General features: G+C 40.6%; 1 protein-coding gene across 1 annotated transcript in view; it reads left to right on the top strand.

Annotated features, from left to right (window-relative positions):
* Positions 1-19172, top strand: part of Myo3b (myosin IIIB) — a 408160-nt gene that overhangs the window by 210224 nt on the left and 178764 nt on the right. Inside the window, exons 24-25 of the mRNA XM_077110313.1 lie at positions 6831-6908; positions 9201-9406. Coding sequence (XP_076966428.1) covers positions 6831-6908; positions 9201-9406 — 284 coding nt within the window. The remainder of the gene's footprint in view (positions 1-6830; positions 6909-9200; positions 9407-19172) is intronic.

The following is a 19172-nucleotide window of genomic DNA, read 5'->3' as shown; positions in this document are numbered from 1 at the left end:
ATCAACAGGGAGGAAAGAAATCTTACTCTTTCCTATTGTTCTGCTCTGCTGTCTGAAACATGAGTTCTATACTTTGTCTGGGTATGTGTGTGTAGGGGGTTAGAGCGTTCATAAATAATATCCAGCTGTAAAGTATGTTTTTTTTTTTTTAACAATTCTGCCCTACCAGCTAATGGTTAGCCAGGGTATCAAGGGCTGCCTGGTTGATATTCATTGCATATACACTAATCCCCCTGATTTATGGTTTAGCTTTCCATGCTTTCAGTTACTTGTAGTCAACCATGGTCAAAAAACATGAAATGGAGTATTCAGAAATGAACAATTCATAAGTGTTAAATTGTGCACCATTTTAAGCAGTAGGCCATCCCTCTGGTTCTGCTCAGGATATGAATCATCCCTTGGTCCAATGTTTCCATATAGTATATTGCCAGAGAGAACACCGCGTGGGTTGGTCGGCAATCTGGCCGGGAGTGTATGGGGCATTAGCGGCAGTTTCAAAAATAAAGTTTGTTCCTGCTTCAGTGGCTCGTGATTTGTGCCCAGCCAGACTGCGGCAGTATATTCTAACTGCACATTAGGTACTTGGTAGTTACCTCAGTTGTCAGATTAACTGTCATGGTATCACAGTAATTGAATCAGGATTTGTGTTCAAGTAACCTTTATTTTAACCAAAGCATGAGTAGTGATGTTTATAATTTGAATACGCCCAGGAGAAGCTGTAAAATACTTCTTTTAAGTGAAAAGACAATAGTAATCATTTTTTTAAAGTATTTTGTCATAATTACTCAATTTTATTATTTGGTATGGGTTTGTTATGGTTTGGATGTGACTATCCCCTAAAAGCTCATGTGTGAGACAAGGAAGAAGGTTCAGAGGAGAAATGGTTGGGGTATGAGAGCCTTAACCCAATTAGTGAATTAATCACCTAATGGGATTAATTAGGTGGTATTTGAAGGCAGGTAGGTGTAGCTGGAGGGGGTGAGCATTGGGGTCGTGGCTTTGGGGTATATATTTGTGTCTGACAAGTGGAGCTCTGGCTCTGCTTCCTGATCATCATGTGAGCTGCGTGTCTCTGCCACACTCTTCCACCATGATGTTCAGCTTCACCTTGAATCTTGAGGAATGGAGCCTGCTGTCCATGGACTGAGGCTTCTGAAACTGTGAGCCCCTAATAAAACTTTTCCTCCTCTACAGTTATTCTGGTCAGATCTTTTAGTCACAGCAATGAAAAAGCTGACTAAAACAGGTTTAAATCTCTAAATGTGCCTAATAAATAAATTAAACTTTATCATAGTTACATATGTATAGAAAAAAGCATGATATATGGGTTGTGGTAGTATACACAGTTTCAGGCATCCATAGGGGGGTCTTTGGATATATCCCCCAATGATCAGAGAAGACTATGTATTAACTCCCAAAACTGTTACCTTGATAGAAACATATACGGGTCACATCTCTGAATTTTCTTATTTTTCACATAAAATATTAATTTTAATAAAGAATAAGCAATTCAACCACACATAATACTGTTGAATATCTCCCTAAATTAGTGCAGATATATTTATATATGTATATATTTATCCTTACTTTTCCTGAGAATAAAAGACTTTCTTGCACAGAATATTTTTGTTAATAATAATTTTTGTACCCACATTGCTATTCGGATCCATTTTTATGTCCTACTTTTCAACCTTGCTACTTTATGAGAGAATATTATTTAACAGGGGTTATGTGGACCCCCAGAAGGGACTTACATAATTTGAGTCCTATCCTGTGCAGGACCAAGAAGGATGGCAATCTATTTATAATGGCGCATAATTGAAAACTTGTGAATTCTTTATTTCTGGAACTTTCTATTTCATATTTTTGAAACATGGAGGGGTTCCCAGAGTCTCCTGATCTTACACTTAAACTTTTGTTTATGTTAAATGTAGCCAATTCTCGGTATTTCTGAAAGTCCTAGTCTGTAAGTCACTGCAGTCCCTGAATCAGCAAACACTGACACATTGCTCCTTGGAAAAATAGAAGGTGAGGTTCCTGAGAGACACTGGTCAGAGTCAACAGGTCAATGCATAATCTCATTTTCTATGCTTTGGTTTAATGCTACCTTCTTTACTATATATTTCTGGTAAATAATTAATTATATCCAGCATTTCTTTATGTATGTAAAAGAGCACTTCTATTGCAGCATTTGTATCATGGAACTCAGCCAATTGCACAAAAACTCATGCCCAAGTAAAGCTCAAGGTACGTGTACCTTTTCCACGAGGCACCATGAAACCTTATTGGGCTTAGGAATGGTGAACAGGTGCTTCTGCATTATACCTGGGGGCCATTTCAAACAGCACCAACAAAACAGAAATAAGTGCAAAAGTGAGGCAGTTAAGTAGACATCAAAAATAGACACTCATTTATAGGAGCAGAGCTGAAACATCACCCTCTTTGACTTTAGTTGGAAACTTGTGCATCGGAGACTCAAAGTTTTCACTGCTTTGTGAACATTGACTTATGGGGGTTACAAATAAATGTTAGCAAGGGGGCAAATTTGCAATTATAGAATGCACGAGAGATGAAGATGGACTGAAATGGGGTGGTTTTGTTTGTTTGTTTGTTTGTTTTGGAGTTATTGGCATCTACCTGATTCTAAAAGAGATCATGGTGCAAAAATATTAAAGACTCCTGTACAGTATTCCTCTAGCCCAGATTCCCCTCTTTTCCCTTATTTGATTTTTGACTGCGGGAGCCTGCCAGGACATTTCCCCTAACTTCCAAACCATCCAACTGTGTTTTCTCTCTTCCTGCAGTATCTGCTACTCTACAGGCCCTGCCCAGATGAGAAGCATGCCTTCTAGTATATTTACATCATTAAAATAATAATAACATTATTATTATTATGTATAGGTAAGATGCAAATGACCATAGATTCTTTTTTACTTGGAAAGGAAGTAAGTTGGAAGTTCAAATGAAGGCATCCCAAAATATGAAGGGCAACAATAATTTTGAAAACAACCTCCAATCGTCTTTGTCTTATCCTTATCCAAGATAAAAGAGCAAAAAGCAGCCCTTGATGAAGCTGTGCTTTGTAAGGGAGAAAAAGTAATATCTTTTCCTCATTCGTCATAAGGTACATAACTGAGACCCTCATGACAAAGACAGATTGCTGAGAAAAAAGCATGCACATTTATTTAATGTAAGTTTTACATGACAGAGAGCCTTCAGAAATGAAGTCCCAAAGGAACAATCTATGTGTTTTTACAGAAAGTTGTGCAGAGGTATCATTGGAAGGCAAAAAGGTTGACCTGTGCTAATACACTAGGGGCAATTTATTTAGATCCTTCTTGGTGTCCCTGTGTGACATTGTTTCCTTCTGGTATAAGATAAGACACTGGTCATATGAAGGCCTTAGGGAAGACCGTGAGAGAGTGACCTTTATGGACTGCTTCAGAAAAGAAAGCAAAAAACAAGGAGTAGCCTTCCTGTTTCTGCTCTTCCAAAGGCCAAGGTGCCATGTCCTGGTGGGGGGAGGCGTGTCCTGAGCCCAGCCAGCTCCAACAAGGGCAGCATGGCTGCTCAGGCCTGTTTGCAATACCAGGCTTACTTTCCTGTTCAGTGCCACAGGGGCTTTTGAGAGGGGTGATGCTGTAGGCACCCTTCTTAAGGGATGAATATATCACTTGGTAGCAGTAAAAATTCTTGACAAAAGGCCTTGTCAGGAAGATAATAAGTCTAAGCACTTCTGAGGTTTCAGAATGCAAATAGTGAGCACTTACTGAGACCTGGAGAAATTTTTTCAAGTTTTCATTTTTTTTTTTTTTTTTGCCAAGATCTGGATGATTTATGGGACTTTTTGGAGTCTATGTCTTTATCCTAGAGTAAATTCAGTTGACAGATGAGGCAAATCTTTTTATGATACTATGCTTCAGACTTTGATTTTATAAGTTATATCAAACCACATAACTTGGTGGTGTATAATGTTTAATGTTTGAGAAGTCAGTCACATTTAGGAATCAGAACTGCTAGGCTGCAAGACTCTGGAAAACTTACCCAAAATCTTGGAAATCTCTCAGTCTTCATTTTCTCATATGTAGAATGGGACTAATAGTAGAACTTATTTCATATTGTCATTTTGAAAGTTCACTGACGTAATGTAGGTAAAGCATTTAGTACAGGACAATGATCTCACACAGGGTTCACTCAATGCATGTTTTATTTCTCAAGTTTTGATTGCCATCCCTGGAAACCTGCTCAGCCGTCATGGCTGGGGACCTGCAACACAATGTGCAAAGCTTATTCATGGAACTTGAAGGCCAACGCGCTCCACTCACAAGGACTAGGCAGGACATTTGCCATCTGGGCCAAAAAGTGAGCTTACTCAGTCAGCTCCAAATGATTTATATTATTGTGTAAATCAGTTTTATAGGAGGAAAGTGTCCTGAGTTAGGCAGACAGTGGTTTTATCTAGAATATCCCTTCTACTGATTGTTTTAAGATTGGTTCCCTCTTTCGGATCCACTCTGTATTCAGGAGAACCTTATGGCTATGTAAATATACGAGAGACCTTTCATCAACCTGAGACTTGTCTGAATTCTTAAATTAGAAAATATCTCAACGACTTATTATTTCTTCAGTAAAATACAGTGCTGAGTATGTAGGTGATGAATTACAGACAAACATTAGCATTTGGAGGTTGTAGGTAACCAAGAACAGGTTTTCATTTCCTTTCCAAGAGTTACTCTATATGTGAATGCAAGGACAATCCTTTTGAAACAGAGTGCTGGGTGGTGAGGCTCAGATCCTACTTGCTGGGGCCTCCCTCCTGTCCACACCACCAGCTTTACAACTTTAGATGTGCAAATTGGTGCTGCATTCTGTTTTTTCTCCCCCGCCCCCCTCCATTTTGCTACAGGTTACAAATCTCTGCTGAGCTAGAAAGTAATATCTACAATTCCTTTTAAACTGTGTCCCAGTAGCTGGTGGCATACATCTGTAGTCCCAGTTAATCTGGAGGCTGAGGCAGGAGGATCACTTGAACCCACAAGTTCAAGGCTAGCCTGCTGGCCCAAACAAACAAGCTAACAAAATTGTGACTCGGCCATCAAGCATTTCTGGTCACTAAGCTCTTAAGTTCTTGAATGCCAACGGTCTGCTGTACCTTCTGAAGGGGGTAACAGGTCCACCCCTCACCACCTACACAGGTTCAGGGAGGATCTCTAAATAAAAGGAAGTGGTTGGGGGCTGGGGATATAGCTCAGTAGGTAGAGTGCTTGCTTCACATGCACAGGCCCTGGGTTCAATCCACAGCACAAAACACACACACACACACACACACACACACACACACACACACACACACACACACACACCAAGTGGTTGGGGAAAATTCCAGAGAGAGAGAGAAAGAGAGAGAGTGTGTAGGTCCGGTGACTGTCCTTGAATTCTCATACAGAATAACACTTGGAAAGGGAATGAAAACCTGTTCTTGTGTGTAAGCAGGGTGAGGGGAGAAAATACAGAGGAAAAAATGTTGAAAAAAAATCTCTTTGAATTTACCATTCAGCAAAAGGCTGACTCCAGCCAAAATCTTCCCTTTAGTACTAATTAGCTTACCCCAAACCTCACCAGTTCTGAGCTCTGTGCTCCAGTGGGGGTTGAGAGAGGGAAGAAACCCACAGTGTAGACCCATCAGTGTAGACCCATCTGAGCATGGTAGCATCTCCACAGGGGACCCTGTGCCTTCCCTTTTTAGTATTAGAGCATCCTCCCTTCCAAACACAGACTTTTTCCTTTCCTCCTTTTTTCATTACAAATTTAAAAAGAAGACAGGCAGGTGAGTTGCTGTTACAGCTGCATGTGGATGGACATGCTGGCCTCCAGAATGCAGCCCATAAAAGAGAAAGCTGCACAGCCCAGATGTGTCTTCACCCAGGTCATATTCCTGCTCCCTGTTTGGGTTGCTCTTCTAGTTTTTGATAACTCGTCCCTGTTTTTCCCCCTTCTTAACAGACCTGTTTTCTTTTTCCAACCCAATTGAAGTGTTTCCTTCCATTTTTCTCAGTGGCCTGAACACCCCTCCAGGTGTACCTCATTATTCTCCCCTCCTAGCGCCCCCCACCACTGCTTTTAGCATCCATTTGTTGATTTCCTTGAACAAGGCTGCAGATGTCCTCACCCCACGGGGAGGTGGCTGCCTGGACAGCGGTCCACCTCGCAGAACGTGCTGACATTTCTGCCTCATACCCTGGTGCTAACCTCATTTTGTGTGTGGTTTTCTCCCTGGTAGTATTCTCAGGGTAGATGGGAAACTGCCACTCATGGACTCCACCCACCAAAGAAGGATTTTTGTTGTTGAGTTACAATAATGAAACACAGGTGGCTTGTCATCCATTCCTACTTTTTTTTTTTTCCATCCAGAAATTTCTTCCATCAGCCCAGGTAGTTGAAGAGATAATTGGGAACATGTGTCACCCACTGCGTTCCCTGGTGATTTGGTACCCGAGCTCCTGCCTGCAGTGAGCACTTGGGAACTGTGGGAGGCAGGAGCATATTGGGCATCAGAGTCTGATGGCCTGGAGGGTGACTGATGGTGGCCTCATTCCCTATGGTTGGGATCTGTGTCCTTATAGTCACCCAGCCTCAGGGATCTTTCTAGTTTTCTTGAAAAATGCATGTCCTTTTTCTTCTTTTAAAGTTCTCCCGACAGTGTACACTGTTGTATCTTAAACATCAGGTCCCTCAGATATTTATCAAATAGCCTTTCAGATATGGGAAAACCTGGAGAATGAAGGAAGTATCTGTATTCCCAAACCACTTCCCTCTCTCTCTGCTTCTAGGTGGACACCCTGGAGGTGATGCGGCATCCAGAAGAAAGCACCAACATGAAGAGGCAAACCATGGCTTCTTACTTCCGGGTATGGGGTCTCGTTGATCTCTAGGAAGCCTTTTTCCAGAAAGACCTTGCCAAGCCTTCCTACAAGAGGTTCAAAGTCATTAGAACAGGGCGAAGCTCAAGAGCCAGTTAAGAAAGTGGGGTGGTGTGAGGGGGGGCTGGGTACGTGTGGAGGTGGCAGCAGAGAGAACATTGGCACTCAGCCCTGTCCATTGGGCACCCTGATTCTGTTAGCCTTCTTGGCTTTACAACTACAAGAGTCAGCCATTTCTTCAGCAAACAGTCCTAGTTAATAAAATCCTCGAAGATAGCTTACCAAGTTCAGATACTGAGAAAAGTATGAGATTTTTTGACCCATTGCAAAATCCATTTTCCTGAGCCTTATTATTTCCCACATCTGCCTCCTTTGGGTAAAAACATCTGTCTCTAGAAGGGCTCTGTTAAATGCCCATTATATAGCAAAGGTAAGACACAGCCCTCTTCTACCCCTTTGCACAGATTCATTCATCTTCAAATTATTATAAAGCATTAGAGTTGGAAGCCTGTTAGAGATCAGGAGCCCTTGGGAGCTAAGGTGGGTAGCTTCATGGTGGAGATGCTGTTACGACAAAGTAGGAACCTATCTCAGTGGGAGAAGAATAAGGTGGTGTAATGGGGTTGACAGTGGAAGGGGTTCTACAGGGATGGGTGATCAGGGGTGGGATGTGGCTCAAGAGCTAAAGGTGCAGGTGGGCTGAAGGGCAGGACCTTCAGAGCTAAGAATGAGCACTGTGGATAGAAGACTCCATGGAAGGCCAGTGGGTACAAAAGGATCTAAGGCCACAAAGTCCAGCTGAACCACTTGGGTTTCAGAGGCAGACTAAATTGAGCTCATGGTATGATCTTTCTCTCCAACACTCAACCCATGTGGTGATTCCTACATCTCTGGCAGATGGCTTTCAGTACCTGCTTGATCACTCTGGTGTTTGGACATTTCTAATTGTTACTTATTTCTTATCTTGAAACCCCCCTCTGGTCCTGTCCTCTCTAGCAGCCATATAATCATTCTCCTCGTAACCCTTCCTATGTGTGTACACGCACATGTACACGTGTGTATGTTCGCATGGGATCTGGAGGCTCTTTGGCCATGGGAAATCATCCTCAAGATCCCAAGCAACCCACCCCCCATTATTGGAGAAGCCTCTGGCTTATAGTTTTTCAGAATTATACCATGACAATCAGTTTGATGTCCTTAAAATACGGTCCCTCAAAACTAAACTTATCATGATACCTTGATAAGCTAGACACCAACAATTTTCATCAGTAATGGGTGATCATAAAAGCATGGAACTGATTTCCCGTGTGGTTCTAATTGCCCCTGAAGGGTTGCCTGGAAGAGGAGTTCCAGCAGTGCTTGGCCTGAGGAACAGCAGCAGCCTCCCCGCACAAGTACCCCTCTGGTTTCACATCTCCTTTCCTCCTCTCTCTACCAAGTATATCTTAGTTGATCATCATAATCTTCTTTTTCTATAATTTTTCTTTGTGTGTGTTTTGTCTTTATTCTTTTTTGTTCCTCTTCCTTACTGCCATAAGGAATAGGTAGGATTCACTTAGACTCTCTGGTGGTTCTTAGGCTAAAGAAACAAACCTTTTCCTCAAAGTTGGGTATTTTATTTTTTGGTGGGCGGGGGAGTGCCAGGAATTGAACTCAGAGATACTTGACCACTGAGCCACCTCCCCAGCTCTATCTTTGTATTTTATTTAGAGACAGGATCTAACTGAATTGCTTAGCGCCTTGCTTTTGCTGAGACTGGCTTTGATCTTGTGATCCTTCTGTCTCAGTCTCCTGAGCTGCTGGGATTACAGGCATGCACCACCCTTGGGTAATTTTTTTAGTATTTATTTTTTAGTTGAAGTTGGACATAATACCTTTATTTTATTTATTTTTATGAGGTGCTAAGGATCAAACCTAGGGCCTCCCACTTCCTAGTCGAGTGCTCTACCGCTGAGCCACAACCCCAGTCCCACCTTTGGGTATTTTAACTTATGGTTTATGGACATTCATTTTGGATACCTGAGGGTATTCCAACTAGAGCGTGTTCTTAGATAGGTTTCTGCCAGCGGGGATATTGCTTGGCTCTAGGAGATGATTAAAGAATGCTTTTGAATCTTCAGTTAGCTCTAAGGAGAACTTATATTGCCATCTGCTATTATTGATTTCATGTTCTGCTTCAAAGGTCTGTGAGTCATTCACAAATCCCAAACTGCTCTTAGAGGCCCCTCTGGGTCCACGCTGGTGCTAACCTCATTTTGTGTGTGGTTTTCTCCCTGGTAGTATTCTCTGATGGACTTGCTCTCCAAAATGGTGATTGGACAGCCCCACTTTGTGCGTTGCATTAAACCCAATGATGACCGAGAGGCCCTGAAGTTCTCCCGAGAGAGGGTCCTCACCCAGCTCCGCTCCACAGGGATCCTGGAGACCGTCAACATCAGAAGGCAGGGTTATTCCCACCGCATCCTCTTCGAAGAGTTTGTGAAAAGGTCAGTGTGGCATCTTAGGAAATGCATGTTATAGGGCCTGGGTGTAGCTCCGTGGTAGAGTGCTTGTCTAGCATGCATGAAGCCCTGGGTTCCATCCCCAGTCCTAGGGAGGGGAGGAGGAAATGTGTGTTGCAAATATAGCTGTCCTCTGGTCATTCCTGTCCCCTGTGGTTGCTCCTCCTGCCCACTTCCCTCCAAACAGGTTACTGAATGGTTACCAGCTGCCATGTACTTGCTGAAATGTTGTATTTTTATTGTGTGCCAATTAAGCTGCAGTGATCCAGAGGACAGAATAAGCTTCCTTCTGATCACATTGAAAATAAATATATACATAGGCATTTTTCATGTTATAAATTCTTAGGTCTCAAATTATGCAGATATTTATGATGGATGTATTCCTTCATACATGGGCCAAAATTCTGGAGGATTTGAAGGTACCCAAGCAGCCATTCCTCTTCTAGGTCTGACATGATATAACAGTAATAATGAGCACTTACCTGGCACCTAAAAGTTCCTAGGAGTACAGGACATTTTAGGGCACTATTCTCAACTGTAAAATCTCATTTGATCCACAGAACAATACTAGAAGCTAGGCTCTATTATTATTCTCATTTTACTGGTGAGGACATCAGGTCACAAAAAGAATTTATTTTTTATTTGTTCTTTTTAGGTATATGTGACAGTAGAGTGTCTTTTGACATATGATGCATACATGGTATATAACTTATTCTAATTAGGATCCCATGCTTGTGGTTGTACATGATGTGAAGTTATATGTTCATATATTCATATATGAACATGGGAGAGTTATGTCTGACTCATTCTACTGTCTTTCCTGTTCCCACCCCCCTTTCCATCCCTTCATTTTTTGTCTAATCCACTGAATTTCTCTTCCCCTCACCCGCTTGTTGTGGTTAGCATCCACATGTCAGAGAGAACATTTGACTTCTGTTTTTTTGGGATTGGCTTATTTCACTTAGCATGACAGTCTCCAGTTCCATCCATTTACCGGCAAAAGTCAAAGTCATTGTTTTTTATGGCTGAGTAATATGCCATTGAGGTGGCACAAAGAATTTAAATTATTTTCCAAGGTCCCATGGTATAAATGATAGAGCCAGAACTTGAACCCAAACAGTCTGTTTTCAGTATCCACATAGTTAATCTCAGTTCACTGCATTTAATCAATATTTATTGAACACATAAATTGCATAAATAACTTTCTAAACCTAGAAACTGCCTTTGGATGCAGGGCTGCTCTTTTCTGGACAATTGCCACAGGGATGCCTTGTGTATGCATATGATTTCAGGTCGGATTTACAGAATGTTCTGTGAAGAAATAAGGAACAACAGTAATCAAAAATCACCTCTGAGAAAGAAGCACTACACTCTGAGCATGCCCAGAGAGGAATATTATAATCCATTTTAAAATCTGCTTGCTGGCCACCATTAGTGCTTTTTTACTCCCATTCTAAAACAGGTGCCCAAGGTCATTTTTTTTACCTTATTCTCAGGAGAGAATGGATCTTAAATATGGCAGCGCTTGCTTCATCAAGTCTTCCAAATTCTGCTAAATTCCATGGGGATGGGAGAAGGAAGGATGAAAGAGTTCCTTACATCGAGAGCTTTTAAATTAAAAATAAGAATGAGATGGCTTAAATGTCTTTAAGCCTCTGTTTTCTCTCTCTCTTAAATTTGGAGGTGGAGCAACAAAAAAAAAAATTAGCTCATAAATGTAACTAGTCAAGTATTTTTAGCCACAAAGTGTTGAATACAGAAAAATATTTAAGAAAACAGGTCAAATGCTAAACAGATTGGCACTTCTTTGTTCATAATCAGAAAGCCATTAGGCAAGTATGAACAAGAGTTTCAAAATGTCAGTAAATCTGAGGGTATCAAAGATTTCTGAGCCAGCAAGTTAATTGGTATTTTGATCCTTTTGAGCAACTTAACAACAAAATGGATGAGCGAGCAGTTTTCCCCCTTGATGTTATTCAACAAATAGGTGCTTCTTATCTTCCTGCTCAAGAGTGCTGTTTTGTAAACTCTTAGCAGGAAATGTGCAGACAAAACAATCAAAGGCAGGGAACAAGCCACAGAGCCATTCAGGGTTTACCAAGCAGAGGCAACTGAAAGGTAAAAAGGCTGGTATGAGGTTGCTCTTTACCTTTTCCTGGTTTGTGGCATTCAGGGCTGAAACCTGTAAGGTCCTGTTCTTGGGATTATATTGTCTCATCCAGAGTAGGGAAGAATTTCTCCAGTCCCCTGAGTCTGCAAACTTGACCACACCTCAAATGCTTCCTTGTTCTATCATCCTAGAATTTTCTTGCAAAATGACTTGGAAGTGCACTTTCTTATGCTCTAGTCATGGGCCTTTGAGGGAAGGGGTGTCCTTTTGTCCCTTGCTCATCAACCATCAACACCCTCTCAATCAATGGGGCCAGGTGAACTAGAAGTCTTTTTCTGTTCACTGGTGCAAAAGAGGACACCTGGTATGGCTGAGCAGGTATGGGAACCTCACCAAAGTCAGACTGTTGAGGGACACGATAAGAAAAACACTGTGAACATTCACTGTCTTCCTGGTCATTGGACTCTGAAGCAGGGTACCTCAGAAGGTCTACACCAGGACTTCACGTATAACTGCATGTGTTGGGGTGTGTCCTAGCAAATGCCTAAAGGACAAGAACAGGCTAATGTTTTGTTTAACTTTTATAGTCGATTGTGCAATTTAACAAGGAGACCTGGGTTCTAGTATCCTTTTAGACTTAGTATTTGGCAAGTAACCCAATATTTCTGTAAAAGATGTTTCTGATCTGCATGACAAGAAGTCAGGCATGCACAGAGCCCACATCTTGAAAAATGTCAGTGATTTCATGCAGATTCCTGGACCTTACCTAGCCTCTAAGACTTCCAGAGATGCTTGCAGACTCCTAGTTGAGATCATAGGATGTGAAAACTGCACCCAGTAGGACCCCATTCATCACAGTTGTTAAGTCAGCCTCAGTTGATGGAAATGAAACTCTTCCCTCTTTTCTCCATCAGCATCTTCTGTTCTTCTCATGATGGCCTGGAGAGCCAAGGTGCTTTGGTATTGCCTGCATCTCATTCTCCCTTCTATTCCTCCACTTCCTCCCCATCAGAAATGAGGAGTCACTTTGACTTCTCTCTCCTTCACTTCCTTTAAACAGTACATGACAAGGTCCTGATGCTTGGACCTGTGAAAAGTTTCTCCACAAAGTTTTCTTGAGATTCTCCCACCCTTTGTCTCAAGGTTTTAGTCCAGGCCTGTGTTGTTGGGATGGTTGTTATCAGCCTAATAAGTTATAACCAGGGTTTATGAAAGTCTACAATTCAATAGTTTTTAGTATATTCATAAAGTTGTACAGCCACCAATATCACCTAATCATAGGATATTTTATTACCTAAAAAGAAACCATATACCCATTAGCAATCCTTCCCTTACCCTTCACCCCACCAGCCCTAGGAAACCAATAATCATCTAACTTCTGTCTCTCTAGATCTACCTATTCTGAAAAATTCATATAAATGAATCATACAATATGTAGTCTTTTGTGTCTGGCATTTTTCCTTTGGCATAATGTTTTCAACCATCATTCATGATGTACAATGTATCAGTATTTTTCTTCCTTTTTATGGATGACTATTCCATTGTGTGGACATGCCATATTTTGTTTATTCACTCAGTTGGTAGCCTTTTGTATCACTTCTACTTCTCAGATAATGCTGTTGTGTATATTCATGCATAACTTTTGATGTAAACACATTTTTTTTTCACTTAATTTGGGGTATTACCTGTAGGTTGAATTTCTGGGTATGGTAGCCCTAGATTCAAAGTGGCAATATCAGTTTATACTCTGATAAGTGATGTTATGAGAGTTCTAATTTTTGAACACCCTCACCAACACTTGTTATTGTCAGTTTTTTTATTTTAGCTAATTTAGTGGGTATGAAGTAGTATTTTATTGTAGTTTTGATTTGCATTTCTCCAATGACTAATAATGTTAGATAACTTTTCACGTATTTATTGGGCATTAGTGTATCTTCTTAGAGAAATGTGTTTCTAAACTCTGACGATTTTTATTGTTGACTTTTATGTATTCTGGATACTAGTGCCTTATTGCAAATACTTTCTCTCATTCTGTGAGTTGTTTTCTTCTGTTTCTTGGTGGTGTTTTTTGAAGAACAGCATTTTTAATTCTTCTGAAGCCCTAGGTTGTCTTTTGTTGATTGTGCTTAGGATGTCCTATCTAAGCAAACATCACTTGATCCAAGGTCACAAAGATTTACTCCTAAGTGTGTGTTGTATAATTATAGCTCTTGTATTTTATATCTATGATCCATTTTGCATTCATTTTTGTGTATGGTAGGTAGGGGTCTAGCTTCATTCGTTCCTACGTGGATATCCAGCTGTCCCAGCACCATTTATTGAAAACATTTTCCCCATTGGACTGTCTTGGCATCTTTGGGGAACATCACTTGACCATTGTAAGGGTTTATTTTGGATTCTGCATTTTATTCTATTCCATTGATCTATGACTGTCCTAGGCCTTTTAAAGCTATTTTTTCATGCCACAGCTTTCTTATTGGACTCAGTGACTGGGTAGGATTTATCTAAAATTCCCATCTGAGCCTGTTGCTTCCTTGATTAAAATAAGCATCCAAATGTGCACTGAGTAGGTTTCGGCCCCATTAGGGGAGTCTTCTTGATTTGGTCCTGTCTCCTTTTTCAGTCTCTTCTCTTATCTCCCACTTCACAGATCACACTTCAGCCCAAACTGAGCTAGCTCGAGCTCCCTAAACACCTCAGACTGTTCCAGTCTTCTGTGTCTTTGCTCACACTATGTTGCCTGGATCCCCCTTCTCTCACCTCAGTCTGCTGACTTAATCAAGCCAACCCCTGCCCGTTTCCTTAGGACTTTGAATAGGCAGAGTCTTCTCTGATGCCCTCTTTGACTTCCCCAGACTGGGCTAGGATCCCTCTGATGAGCTGCATTGTATAACACTGTATTGTACAGGAATGCTCTGCTTTTCACCTCAGCCTGAACTGTCCGGGAGGTGGGTTATTTCTCAGACTACTTTTTATCTATGTTGTCCAAGGCAGCACCTACTACAAGTTAGGGGGTGCTTAATAAATAGTGGTTGAGTTGAATCAACTCTTACCCTTTCTCCTTCAACTCTCTTATCTTTGACCATCTCCTAACTCTGGTTCTTGCTCTTTTGAAGCTCATGTCCGATCTTTGGAGCTGACTTTGTTGAGGTTAAGGTTCACTTGCACTATAATGGACAACCTAGATTGATGGAGTGTAAGATTTCAGGTGAGTCATGGTAACTCTTTATTAATAAGAGGTGAAACAAATTTGCCTTTCTTCTCTCTATAACTAAGAACAATTTTTCTGGGAATCCAATTTTTAAAAAGGCAAACTCAATAGGACAAGGGGCTCTGTTCTAGCTCCCATTCTAGCCTCTTCTCTTTGCTTTTCCCACCTCTCAGCTCACACTCAAGAAAAAAGAACCTTGGAGCTCCCCCACATAGCATGGCTATGCCTTGTGAAGGCACTGTTCTGTGAAATAGGCTGCTTACTTGGCATATTAGTGAGATCTCACGAGAATAAGTGACCAAAGTCAACTCAAACTAGTTGAAACAAAAATGAAAAGGGAGTGATGTCTTGCTCTATAAAACTAGGAAGTCCAAACACTTGCTTAGATCCAGGGCATCACGCAAGTTCACCAAGTCACTGGCTTTTTCCTTTGGTCTTCCTTGTTTTTCTTCTAATGAATTTCTTATCACTGGGCAGGCCTCCTTATGTATTGACAAAGACCACCTTGGGAAGTTTGCCACAGAGGGTTTCTGAGAGTTCTCACACCATGAACTCTCTGTTCCAGTGTGGATCACATGCCCACTCTTGAACCAATTATAGTGCCCAAGGTCATGACCTTGCATCAATTGCTAGGGGTAGAGTCAGCTCCACTTGAACCATTGGCCCCAAGAGCTCCAAGGAGTGGGTGTAGATAGGCTAAAATATCAGGCAGCTGCCTTTCATTTTGACCATTCTGTGCCCTGGAACCAACTGTAACTATAGGAAGGTCCTCTCTACCCAGATATCTACCTACTTATAGGAGCCTTTTTTAAAAAACATAAAAACATTTATTAAAAAGATGCAAAGAAAATTTAGCAAAAATCACTGTGAGACACATTAACCTACCTATATTAGCCTTGATGACTCAATTAACAAAAATAAAAATTAGTATGTAAGAAATACACAAAACACAAAATAGGGTGTATAGGGATAGGAAAGATGGTAGAATGAGATGGACATCACTATCCTAAGTACATGTATGAAGATACAAATGGTGTGACTCTACTTTGTGTACAACCAGAGATATGAAAAACTGTGCTCCATATGTATACTATAGATTGTAATGCATTCTGCTATCACATATAACAAATTAGAAATTTTTAAAAAGAAATACATAAAATATAAAAATAAGGGGCTGGGGATGTGGCTCAAGTGGTAGCGCGCCGGCCTGCCATGCGTGCGGCCCGGGTTCGATCCTCAGCACCACATACAAACAAAGATGTTGTGTCCACCAAGAGCTAAAAAATAAATATTAAAAAAATTCTCTCTCTCTCTCTCTCACTCTTTCTTTAAAAAAAATATAAAAATGAATCAGCTGGACATGGTGCTGCACACCTATAATCCTGTTCAGGATGCTGAGGTAGGAGGATTGCAACTTCAAAGTCAGCCCCAGCCACAAAATGAGACTCTTTCTCAAAATAAAAAATATAAAAGGCTGGGAAAGTAGCTCAGTGGTAAAACACACCTGGGTTCCATTTCCTAGTACACTAAATAAATAAGCATATATATATAAGTAAAAGTGCAAATTATTTGATCTCAATATAAAAAGTAAGAATCTTAGTAAGAAATGTTGGTCAAAAGGAACAACTTAAACTTCAAAAAAATTACCTCCTAACTAAGAAGTGGCTAAAGAGAAGCAAACATCATAATTACAATTTAGAAAAAAGTAAGGAAAAATGTAAGAAAACATTGAGAATCTTGGCAGCAGAATTCAAATTGACTAAAATCTATTAATCAGCTTCATCTTCATCTTTGGACATATGGAAATCCAAATAGCTAATTTATATCTCATTTTTAAAATATTTCATTGATTTTATTTTTTAAATACATGACAGTGGAATGCATTACATTTGTTATTACACATAAAGAGCACAACTTTTCATATCTGTACACAAAGTATGTTCACACCAATTTGTGTCTTCATACATATACTTTGGATAATGATGTCTATCACATGTTACCATCATTGCTAAACCCCTGTACCCTCCCTTCCCCTCCCTCCCCTATGCCCTATCTAGAATTCATCTATTCCTCTCATACTCCCCCTCCCTACTCCATTTTGGGTCAGTCACCTTATATCACAGAAAACATTCAGCATTTTTTTTTTGAGGGGGGATTGGCTAACTTCTCTTAGCATTATTTTCTCCAACACCATCCATTTACCTGCAAATGGCATGATTTTATTCTCTTTTATTGCTGAGTAATATTCCATTGTGTATATATGCCATATTTTTAATCCATTCATCTACTGAGGGGCATCTAGGTTGGCTCCTCAGTTTAGCTATTGTGAATTGTGCTGCTATAAACATTGATGTGGCTGTGTCCCTGTAGTATGCTGTTTTTAAGTTCTTTGGGTATAGACCAAGGAGTGGGATAGCTGGGTCAAATGATGGTTCCATTCTGTTTTCTAAGGAATCTCCATACTGCTTTCCATATTGGTTGCACCAATTTGGAATCCCACAAGGAATGTATGAGTGTACCTTTTTCCCCACATCCTTGCCAACACTTATTATTGTTTGTGTTCATAGTAGCTGCCATTCTGACTGGAGTGAGATGTTATCTTAGAGTAGTTATGATTTCCATTTCTCTAATTGCGAGAGATGATGAACATTTTTTCATATATTTGTTAATTGATATAGGAGCCTTTTAATTTGGAATTTTCTAAGAACAAAAAAATTATTGATAACAATTGAATGTTAATTCCAGAAAGTACTACATACAGTTTACTATATTATAACCTAATCATTGGTTTCTTACATACTATACAATGGGTTCTTGAAAACAGTTTCCAAATCTACTTAACTAAGGGGTTAGGGAAAATCCAGGCTGGCTGGGTTTTTAATTCTGTCCCTGTTTGAATTCATCGTCTTATAGTGGACATAATTCTCTGATCCTCTCAATGCGGTCCACGATGTTCCTGACCCATGATGTTCATATTCCACACGGGACTGTGTTGGATGTCACTTTCCTTTGTCAGGGTCTCTTTCCCAGACTCTGTTTGTGCTCTAAGCATAGTCTTTAATGGTTGCTGTAGTCAAGGAGACATCTTTTTCCTGTTTCATACTACAAATTTCTTACCATTATTTATAACACGCTCCACAAAGCCTTCTTTTTATTTCTGTGGGTCTGTAGTTTTTCCTTCTTCTTATACAATATCTGCATTAAGTTGTCGACCTGCTGTCTCTAGGTTCTGAATTCACCGACAGCTTTCTCCCCATTCCTTTTCACTTCATTGAGTCTAAATGGGGTCCAAGTTGAATCATATTCTCCCTCTGGGCAGAGTTATAACCGTGTGGCACTACTATGGCATCTTCCCTGGGTGTAGAAGCTCATATATAGCATTTGATGGCCAGCTTCTCAAATGAATACAAAGTTCTCTAATGTTGATTCAATTCTTGGACTGGTGTTTCCCTTCAGAAAATTCTGATAAACTAGTCTTCCACCTAGATCAGCTTCCAAAATTCTAGAGTCCAGTGAAAAAAGAAAGCTGGGAGTTTCAACACTCAGTATGTAGAAGCATTCATCTACCCACTGTTTGGGTTTAGTATCACTCACCTCTGAGTGACTATAAACAGAAACCTTCTGTTCTAGAAAATCTTCCTCTACAACTGGGGAGGAAAATCTGGTGATAAGGCTGTTCTTCATTACTTGTACTTATTTATTTATTTTTGATACTAGGGATTGAACTCAGGGGCACTTTACCTCTGAGCTAGGCCTAGTCCATTTTTTTTTTAAGTACTAGGGATTGATCCCAGGGGTGCTTGATCACTGAGCCACATCTCCAGTCCCCCCAACCCTGTTTTTTAATTTTTATTTTGAGACAGGTTCTCACTAAGTTGCTTAGGACCTTTCTAAATTGCTAAGGCTACCCTTGAACTTTCAATCCTCCTGCCTCAGCCTCCCAAGTCACTAGGATTATAGGCACACACCACTACACCTGACCTTGTTCATTAATTTAAAAGAAATTTTCCTGTTTTAGATTCTCCCACACTTCCAGAGGTGTCTCGGTCTAGAAATTTCTAAGTCTCTGCAAAGAGGGTGTGTGTGTATGTTGGGGGGGAGATTCCTTTGGTACAAACCAGGTTGCCCTACAGCTGTTCTTGCTGCAGTTTAGGATTAATTGTCTTGCTAAATCTGTTACCATTTCCTCATCTGCTTTCTTGTTACCAAAATCTTGTGATTATCTTCGCCTTCCCCCACCTTTGTCTTGAGGTATTGGGACTTGAACCCAGAGGTGCTTTACCATAGAGCTACAACTCCAGACCTTTTTAGTTTTTATTTTAAGACAGGGTCTCACTGAGTGGTCCAGCCTGGCTGTGAGCTTGCCATCCTCCTGCCTCAGCCTCCCAAGTTGCTGGGATTACAAGCAAGTACCACCGTGGCTGCTTCTC

Source organism: Callospermophilus lateralis, chromosome 9 (assembly GCF_048772815.1).
Source record: "Callospermophilus lateralis isolate mCalLat2 chromosome 9, mCalLat2.hap1, whole genome shotgun sequence".
In the NCBI taxonomy this organism is placed as follows: domain Eukaryota; kingdom Metazoa; phylum Chordata; class Mammalia; order Rodentia; family Sciuridae; genus Callospermophilus; species Callospermophilus lateralis.
Note: the sequence above shows the minus strand (reverse complement) of the source record. Positions and strands in the feature narration are given on the sequence as shown.